The 10440-nt window shown below is 38.5% G+C and overlaps 1 protein-coding gene across 1 annotated transcript in view; it reads right to left on the reverse strand.

Annotated features, from left to right (window-relative positions):
- STAB2 (stabilin 2) overlaps nucleotides 1-7709 on the reverse strand; it is a 141685-nt gene extending 133976 nt beyond the window's left edge. The window contains exons 1-3 of the mRNA XM_065404685.1: nucleotides 7626-7709; nucleotides 4380-4513; nucleotides 2099-2214 (exon numbers count right to left, since the gene is read on the reverse strand). Coding sequence (XP_065260757.1) covers nucleotides 2099-2214; nucleotides 4380-4513; nucleotides 7626-7709 — 334 coding nt within the window. The remainder of the gene's footprint in view (nucleotides 1-2098; nucleotides 2215-4379; nucleotides 4514-7625) is intronic.
- Between the last annotated feature and the right edge of the window lie 2731 nt (nucleotides 7710-10440).

Consider the following 10440-nt stretch of genomic DNA (forward strand, 5'->3'; position numbering starts at 1 on the left):
ATTACACAAGCAAGAGCAGAATGGACTTAATGTTGCCAGCCCTTTAGGAAACATTTTATGTCCTTCCACTTGAATTTGATTATTAGCTACATATTATACATTTTCCTAATCTATTTTGATTTTTCACTTAAATTTGTACAGCAAATAAAATTCTTAGGAATCCATATGGCAGTAGTAATAAATAGTTCATGTAACTAAAACTTAGAGAAAAAGTCAAATGCTGGGCATCTGTATAGGGTCCTATATATGATCTCTACTTTCTGGGGCTTGTTACTCTAACTTTTATTCCACGTCCTTTGCTTTTATGCCTCTGATGACTGTGTTAACCAGCTATGTGACAAATCTTAGTTTTTCTTAATACTTAATATTTCTGTGTTATGCAGGAAGTCAGACTAGATAATCATAATGATCCCCACAGGGCTTAAAAATCTATGACGCTCTGAAATGATATTGATTTTAACTGAAGTTTACTGAAGCATGTTTGGAATGCTCAATAAAAACGGTCTCATGTCAGTTGTAATTTAATGTACATTCAAATGTACATTCAAATGCAGCAGGCATTCTAGCTGTGATCTTAAAACACTAGGCCAAGATTTACAAATATGGACTGCTGAAAGTTAAGATTCTAGGTCCATATTTAGGTAAATGGCTTCAGTGAAAGTTTCTGGGTGCTCAGCAACTTTGAAAATCAGACATGGACAGGGGCTTGCTCATTTTTGAAAATATTAGTTCTGGTCCTGTCAGGCTTTTAAGAATGCATAAATTCTTCTCAAAAAGGAATTTATTCCAGCCTATCTGCTGAACGCCACCACCTCCCAACAATTTGGGCAGAGCCTCCTTGCCATCAATAGCCTGATATTTCGTGATGGTTCGTGTTTGGATTCAATATACTGTAGTCCATTTAAAATGAAACAGGAGTGTGGCTTTCTTGCATGGAAGGTTGGCGGTACTGGAATCCTGCAGCGTGCGAGGGAAGGACAGAAGAACACCAGTTGCTCCAATGTGGTCTATCATTTAAGGAAATAGAAGTGCAATTTAAGAGCTTATTTTGTCATCACCATCAAATACAAAAGATGAAGTATGCTCCTAGTCAGGGATTTTTCTTCTACTTTTAGGAAGGAACTGCTTTCCTCTAAACTCTAAGACACAGTATGTTCTTAAACAGATTAAGATAAGGAAAGAAAATAGCACTTTTCTTTAAGTGACAGCAGAAACAATGCTTAGACCTTGATTCTTATACAGAGTTCCTTTTTTTCTGGCCAGGATGTTTATTAGAAGGAAAAGGGGGCCTCTCTACTTACTACAGAATCCCTTTAGCATGAATTCTGACACTGTTCCATTTCGAGTGAACTCTTCCATATTCTAAAACACATGCAGTCCATAACTTGGTGTCACAGAATACATTGCAGTGTATAAACTGATCAAGTATTGTTGTTGTCATTGTTGTACCATTGGGCTGGATTCTATGCTTTATTTTAAAAAAAAGACAATAACTAAAAAGTTGGCTTGTCACTCTGTGTTGTAAGAAGAGATCTAGCTGTGAGTAGGGTTTCTAGAACTGTGGTTCCAGTAAATATTGTCAGTGTTTAAACCGTACCTTTGCCTATATAGAAGATGATAATCTGTTAATATTCTTTTTGTCTATTTAGCCAATGTATAACTGCATGGGTGCTGGATCAGGCCCTGATTCACCCTGACTTAAACAGGAAAGGAACATATATAGCCTCAGAAAGACGTCACTAATGTATTTTGGTGAACAGTGAGGAATGGGAGTATTCCAAAACTGTAGGCTATTAAATGAGAAGGCCCTATGTCACACCTTCTCAGAATCCTGATATAGGATGTCAGCAAATCCAATACTGTAACAGGCATTAGGTGAGTAGACTATCCCTCGGGTATATTGGCCCTAAATTATTTAAAGCTTATATACTTGATGTAAGACTCTGAAGCACACTCACCAAACAAGATGCTCTACTGAGCTGACAGCTCCTGACATATATTTTGAAACTAAATCAGATTTACCATGCAAATAGTTTGAGAGGAAAAGACAAATCATTGCCACACATCCACAGATATTATGTCAATAAAGTGAGTTTACCCATACAATCTGGGCCCCAATATCCCTGGCAGCACTCAGGTTGTTGAAATTCCTTCATACATATATGCCGACATCCAGGAAGAGACAAAGTGTAAGTCCTGATTTCAAGGTAATACCTGAAGACAAGAAGTTGCAGATACTTTAGAGAATTTAAAACCTCCTGTGGGGACAAATGAAGTTTGTAACCTCTTCATTCTTTAAAGCCAGATAACAGAACTTAAAATTTACAGCCTCACAGTTCTGTTTTTTTTTTATTTTTCATGTAAAACATGGGATTTCCCCCCATAGTTTATTGAAGTCCAAAAGCATCCTTGCAGCCATTTCTCTTGTACAATATGCCTGTCCTTCTTACTGTCTGTAGTCTGGATACTCCACAGTTGTCTAGTATATATTTAGTCTAGAGTAGGATAAAGGACTGTGGCAAGATTATTTAGGAGGGATATCCCTGAAAAGTTTTGAAAACTCCATTTGAGTTTTTGACTCACAGGATTTGGGAGACTAAAACTGAATGCAGCATTTAACAATGGAAACATCATCTCCAAGCTGGAACACATAATAAATACTACAGAATACAACTGAGAACCATTTTACTATACTACTCACAGAGATAAACTGAGAGGTCATGTATACCAATACTTACATCCTCCCCAAGATCTCATCCAGGAGTAACTCTGAACATAAATTATCCTGGGTAAAATCCAAGATCCAAGTCAATGGCAAAACTACCATTGACTTTGATGGGACTAGGATTTCACCTTCTGTCTTGTTCTATCCATTGACACTTCCTGTTGAAAGATCTCTTGGCAGACCTAAGTGAGAACTCAAAGGAACATTAACTCTATCTGTAGATTTTAACTGGTTTCAGAGTAGCAGCCGTGTTAGTCTGTATCCGCAAAAATAACAGGAGTACTTGTGGCACCTTAGAGACTAACAAATTTATTAGAGCATAAGCTTTCGTGGGCTACAACCCACTTCTTCGGATGCATATAGAGTGAACCATATATTGAGGAGATATATATACACACACATACAGAGAGCATGAACAGGTGGGAGTTGTCTTACCAACTCTGAGAGGCCAATTAAGTAAGAGAAAAAAAACTTTTGAAGTGATAATCAAGATGGTTCAGTACAGACAGTTTGATAAGAAGCAAGTGTGAAAATACTTACAAGGGGAGATAGATTCAATGTTTGTAATGGCTCAGCCATTCCCAATCCCTATTTAGCCCTGAGTTGATTGTGTCTAGTTTGCATATCAATTCCAGCTCAGCAGTCTCTCGTTGGAGTCTGTTCTTGATTATCACTTCAAAAGTTTTTTTTCTCTTACTTAATTGGCCTCTCAGAGTTGGTAAGACAACTCCCACCTGTTCATGCTCTCTGTATGTGTGTGTATATATATCTCCTCAATATATGGTTCACTCTATATGCATCCGAAGAAGTGGGTTGTAGCCCACGAAAGCTTATGCTCTAATAAATTTGTTAGTCTCTAAGGTGCCACAAGTACTCCTGTTATTTTTGTAGATTTTAAGCTCTTCAGGGCTCTTCTCACACTATGTATTTGGACAGTGCCTAGCACAAGAGGGCCTTAATTTTGGTTGGGGCCTCTAGGCCCTATTACTACTGTAATACAAATAATAATATTGTACCTATGGGTTCAACGCTTTCATAGTGCTTCTGTGATAGCTGCTCAAATGGGAGGAAGTAGATGAGGCATGAAAGTAACCGAAAACTTTCCACCACTTTTGATGTGAAAGAGACCAAACACACACTAAAGAAAAGCACAAACCCAAGACACAAAGCAGTGCATAGGCACTGACTCCATGGGGGCTCTGGGGCTGGAGCACCCATGGAAAAAAAAGTGGGTGCTCAGCACCCAAAAGCCACAGCTGATTGGTGGTTGCTGCCAAACAGCTGTTTGGTGGCACGGGAAGGGGGTTGGGGGAGTGCAGAGAGCAGCGAGCAGGCAGGGGCTTCAGGGGTGGAGCAGGGGTGGGAAGAGGCGGAGCGAGGGCGGGGCCTTGGGCCAGAGCAGGGGTGGAGCACACCCCAGGGAAAACTAGAAGTCAGCGCCTATAAAGCGGTGGGTATTCTGCAGTCCTTGCTTCCACCTGATTAAGCAGCCTTACTGTAAACTTCATGAGTGCTACACCTTGAATGTGGGGTTAGGACAATGAAGAACATATTTTACAGATTAACAAGGCATAGGTCATTTCTAATGCTGTTTAAAAATTTCTGGTTCAGGGTGAACAATATTTATAGTGAATAATTGTGACGGAAGATATACCTGCAACCTCGTATTCCAGATCCATTGGTCATTTTACTATAACCATCAGGGCACCGGATTTCAAGGTTTAGAGAGCAAGATCGGCATTCGGTTTTGGTTGTAATGAGCATCTTCTGATCACACTTATTCTTCACCTGTAAAAAGCCAGAAATAGGTTTAAATCATTAGGGTGACATTTTCAAAAACACTCACAGTTGGCCTAACTGCTCCCACTGGAGTCAATGGGAAATCCTGCTTTAATTCTTATAGTCTTATTATGGGTACATTTTCATAACCACCCAGCCCCATCCTTCTCCTGTAGCTACAGTGCACTTTTTCAGTTTTGCTATCTTGCTCCCACCAGCCTAAAACAGGTTGTGGGGCCTGTCAGTATGATATAACGGCAGGCTTCTCTACAGAGGAGTCCTACAAACTATAGAGTCTGACTCCTTATATTCCCCCACACCGTGTCTCATATCCCTGCTGGGATCATGATAAATCTTTGGTCAATAGTACTGAATATGATATCAATAAATGCTTGGTTTGGCAAGTTTGAAATGGAAACCTCAGTGAAAGTGCCTCAGTGTATGGGGTGTTAAATTATAAAGCTCAGTTAGATTTCCAAACCAGGGAGGAGGTCCATTATTTTCTAAGTATGGAGAAATTTTGTGATATTAGTTGACCCACTAAGCAGCTCTTACAACCCCCAAAATGTCCTGTGCAATGTAGTACAATTTCAGTCAACTGCATGGAAAAGATCTGTGACGGAGCCAATTCAGAGAAGAGAATATAAAATTGGATCTTCGCTGAGGAAGCGTGTGTTGTTATTTAACCTGACTGCACTATGCCCCGTGAAAATGCAGTCTCTGCATAATAAAATATTTACCTTCCCCTAACCCAAGGACTAAGAAGGCAATATCGAGACCTGGGATAGGCAGAATTTGAGTTCAAGGATGAATCAGGATGATATTTCAGGTTTAGATTAGATCAACATGAAATTGTGAGAGATGTGGCCAAAATGTTTGTCCACATCTGAAATGAAAGGTAGACACCTTCTAGGTTTGGATCTGATGTGGAACTGAAACCATGCGAGTGAGTTTGGATCTGAACTCTCCGAAAATGAAAATTTGAAAAAGTTCAGATTCAAGGTTCTAGTTTGACCTACCTCTTAAAACGCCCCCAACAAAACCTTAAAACCAGTTGGTATGTCCAGACAATTAAAGATGAAGATGCTTGTAGCTCCAAGCAAAAAACTCCCAAAATGTATAACATTTTAGTTGAGGGCATGATTTTTGCACTAAGATTTTCCCCTGTGATTTCTTTATATAATGCAAACTATTTAGTATAGTGGTTTATCTATTTTTCTAAGGGTAAAGCTGCTTATTAAGAATAATAATTCCCCCCTGAATATTTCATTTTTTTAAAATAGAAAAATATAAATAATCATGATTAATATTAAATATTAGGAAAATATATAATTAAGACACTTCAGAAGCATTTACCCTCTTAACCCTTGCAACACTCGTACAAAAGAGATAGGTAAGTATTCATATTTTACATATGGAGATGTGGAAACAAGTGACTTGCTCAAGGCTACACAATGGGTCAACTATACAGGCATGAGCAGAACTCAGGAATCTGTGTCTTCTTGCTCCCTTGTCTAGCCACTATAGCACACCTTTCAAAGCCTCTGATGGTCTTCTTTAAAACACACAGCCTTTCAAACTGTGCTCCTCAGTTGTAACTCTGATTAGACAACTCATTCAATTATCTAAGGACATAACCTTCTTATGCAATCAAGTAAGTCAGCTTTGAACAAAACAACAACATACTCAATTCATCAATCTGTACTCCCAGGTGTAGTCCCACTGATACAAATACATGAATAAATGCTGAAGGATCAGGCCAGTTCACCTTAAGCTAGATGTACTTGCTGAACTGTTTATTTCAACATTTGTGTTTTTAATTTAATGTGCTGTTAGGTGCTGATCTACAAAGTTGCTCAGGAAAAGTCACTCAGAGTTTGACATCTCAAGGATATCAGGATTTGGACTTTTAATATGCAAGCAAATTACTTTTAACAGGCGCATTAGTGCAAAAACAATTGGACTAAGATATTGGGTTGGCTTACTTCATTGAAATGTCAAAAGAACATTTTTCATCTCCAATTTCAATTTTGATTAATTTTTTAAATTTTCGAAGATTTTGAAATGAGAAAATTCAAATAATTTTTTTTTTCAAAATTTTGGAAGTTTTTGTTTTGCAATAGTTAGAAAATTCCCATTTTCTCTCCATTCCCTTCCTGCCCCCTCCTCCCGTTTGAAAAGGGGGAAGAAAGGTAAAAAGAAAAAGCCACTTTTTCACACCTCAAAGCAATTTTTTCACACGTTTCTAGTTGAAAAAGTTAAAAAAAGGAGGGATAGTGGGAGTTGTCCCTTTTTCTGACACTCTCTTCCCCCCCATCTATTTCATTCCTCTAATAGGTTATTCAAACCTTTTCCCCCAGTTGTACTAGTGAGGACACAGTAATCCAAAATCATATGCTTTAAGGTAGTTCAAGTGAACAAAAATTTTTTGATCAGTTCTCATTTCTATGGTTAGATCTATAAAACAATAACACTTTTCACTTCCCTAAATGTATGTTACAAAACACATTTTTGTGAAATTCCATAAATCCAGGAAATTTGCACTGGTTGTGTCACATCAGCATATACATTAATTCCAGAAATATCTACAAATCTCATGTTAAGTTTGCAACTTTTTGTGCATGTTAAAAATTATCAGGTTATCTGGGACTGTTTTTCACCTGGCCAAAATAGCTTTTCACACTGGTGGAGAATAAAGAGTGCTGTTTGCTATGGTAAAAAAAACCAACTGTTTTCATCTTCTGATATAGTAGAAAATGTAATAACTTCCATTTTTTGCTTTTGGAGAATCATAATCAAACATCATCTATTGACAGTTTCACCAATGTGGAGATTTATTTATTTATTTGCACAGGTCTATTTATGGCATAGTTTATGGACCAGATTATTAGCAGGTATAATTGATTTCAATGGGGATATGCTAATTTACAACAGCAGGGGATATCTATTTATCCAGGAGACAGTATCACATAAGCATGGATAGATAGTGCAATGGGTCCCCCCCCCACATAAGACGCAGTATATGTGAAAAAAATTACAGAACCCTTCTGTACTATACCACAAACTCAATACATCATTATCTAAAAAATGTATCCAAAAGAAAATATAAGACTTTTCTTACCTGATCTGTGGGCTTTGGTGGTGAAGAGAGGTTATTTGCAACCAAAGAAGATACAAGGAATAAAACAACCATATGTTTTTCCATTATGAAAAACTGTTGATTTTTTTTCTTCGGAGCTCTTCAGTCATGAGTAATAATGCTATGGCTGAAAATGATCAGAGTTTTGGTAGCCTTACCACTTTACTACATTCCAGTGAAAAAACTGAAGTGACTTCCCTCCTTTTCCTGGAGAAAGCAATGAGCTAAACCACAAAGCACGTGAAACCTGCCCTTAGATAGGAAAAATACCAAAATACATGGCTTTTGCTGAAAGTGTTCACTGCAAAGCTGAATAAACCCTTCCTAATTGAATGACAGGATATCCTGATAGGACTCTGCTCTGCAGATCCCTCTCTCTGTAGCTGTTGACAATACAATTCCAAGGACACTGAATTGTGGTGAGAGAAGATATTTTTCTTCTTTTAGGTGGACATGAACTGAGGCTGTGAATAGCTGTTGATCTTGTTGTCATCACTTGAATGGGGTCAGGCAGAATGCAAACTTTATGGAGCTGGGTTTATCTGTTCTTGAAACAGAAGGGTGTATCCACCAACTGTAGCTCTTTGAGCAAAGTTAGAGACATTATCTGAGGTGGCCAAATCAATATCTTCTAGCTTTGGTTAGCTGGATAAAAGAAGGGACTTTTTTCCCTCCTTTGTTTTTACCCTTTTTGAAGCTTCATTACATCATTATGACTAATCTTTTACAACTGGTACAAAGAAAATTAATTCAGTCAATTTAGCTGTGTATAATAGGAAAGAATTAGTTGAAGGACATTTTGAAGAACTAAGGGAAGAAATTGTCTTTCTCGCTGTTTTCAAAGTTTTTCAGCTCCTTTTAATTCTTTCAATGTATGGAGCCCAGTCATTCTCAATCACAGAGGCAATGACCTATGTTTTCAAGAAAATCTAATGATTTTGGGTGCCTCAACTTTTGATTGCTTGACTTTATAAACCCATTATGCTTCTAAAGTTTTCAGAAAGTCCACGGCACTCCTCCATATCATGGAAGACACAGCTTTGGTTTAATGCTAGTTAGTACTTTTACTGAAGTAAGCGACCAGATAGCAGCAGAGTTGAGCTGGCTTCTTTTATTCAACTTGCAAAAATGCAGGTCATAACTATCTTGTTTTTTCCTTGTCTCTCCTGTTTTTCTTCCACAAAAAAGCCCACTGGGGCTACTCATTTTAAATTTGATACAGAATTGGCCCTAAACCAAACCCTGAATCTAGGTCTGAACTTCCTCCCAGACAGGCAGCTCACTTCTATTCAACCCAACCTGAAGGGCTGTGAATAAAGGGGGTGGTCAAGTGAGCTGTACACAACTCCCATTTTGTCCTGGGTGCTAATTACTTTGTTACTGCCTGCTACTAATCAGGCAACAGACATTGTGCCTGCTGCCTTCCCATCCTGCTCATATCTGCCTTACCTCATGTATTTGGTTTGAGATTTAAGACTTTTAGGAAGAGGGAATTTGTCAGGCCCACAGGACTGTCTCCGAAATCTCAGGACTTCGGGCTGTCCAGCTACAGCCACCATAGCCATGAAAATATTTCATTTGGTACAGGAAGACTAGATAATTGGCTCCTTCCGAGGCAGGCAGAAAGCATGACAATTTGCAAGTTCTCAAGTCTTTGTCTTTCAGGTTCTCTGAAATATTATTTTGCAAATCAAAAAACAAAACAAAACAAAACAAAAAAACTTGATGCCATGCTTTTCAAAAATGGCAGAGACAAACCTGGATGTAAAGGACATCAAAGTCATAGGCCTTTCCGTTTCTCATTACAAGCAGCTATGGTTCTGCGCCTGGCTCCTGAGGAGCTAAAAGATCCACTGTTGTTTTGCCTCTTCACATTTGTCTATAAATCAGGCAAGAACAGACTCTCATGTGGTTTCCTGTGCTGCTTGGTTCTGCTGGGGCTGAAGCAGTAGGAGAATAGACCCCACTATGGTATTTCAGTAGTTCTGCTCACAGGAAAGCAGGAAACACCGGCTTTCAAGGGAAAACAGAAAAGTAATGGAGCGGTGTTAAACCTTAACATTTTTGTTCCTGTTCATTCTGGGGCAGGTCTTGAAGTTATCCACACTGCTTCCCCTATCTCCAGTTATAATGTAAAGGCAAATATTGTGGAGCAGACATGACACTATCACAGGTAAAAATGAGGTTGAAGAACAGAATAATTTCTCTAAAAAGAATATCCCTTGGACTGTGCTGAAGGTGCTCAATTAATGTTGTAGGGTGCACTATACAGTACTTGGAAATAGTGCTCTCTTCTGTATCACTTTTGGGTTATCACTTACCTCTGTTGTAACCACATGTGCCTCTTTGCTCTACTGGGGATTCCAGGTGCTTTGCATATGAAAGGCTCTGGCTGGACAGTTTTCTTGATCCTTTTAGACATACTGTACCCACAACACTAAATGTTGCCTAAATTATGGTTTGTGTATGGACTTTATCTTGTTTGAAATCATTAAACAAATAGATTGGCCTATAAATCTCCAAGCTGTCACCTGTCAGCTTGGACTCTATATTGTTTACCTAAAGAATTCAGTTCTTTAAAAACAAAAAATTGTTGGTGGGGAACTGACAGGGCAAAGAGCTTTCCTGTGCACTCATCAGATCCTGTTCCTTTCCGCTACATGATGAGGAAAGTAAACCGTTTCTTGTTTATGTAGACAAGCCAGCAGCCAGAGTACACAATGTATATATTGAGGGCACATATGACCATGTGGCCCTGAGGACTATCATTTTTCCTTTGTTAGGTCAAGCTCTTCCA

This window comes from Emys orbicularis, chromosome 1 (assembly GCF_028017835.1).
Source record: "Emys orbicularis isolate rEmyOrb1 chromosome 1, rEmyOrb1.hap1, whole genome shotgun sequence".
NCBI classification, from domain to species: domain Eukaryota; kingdom Metazoa; phylum Chordata; order Testudines; family Emydidae; genus Emys; species Emys orbicularis.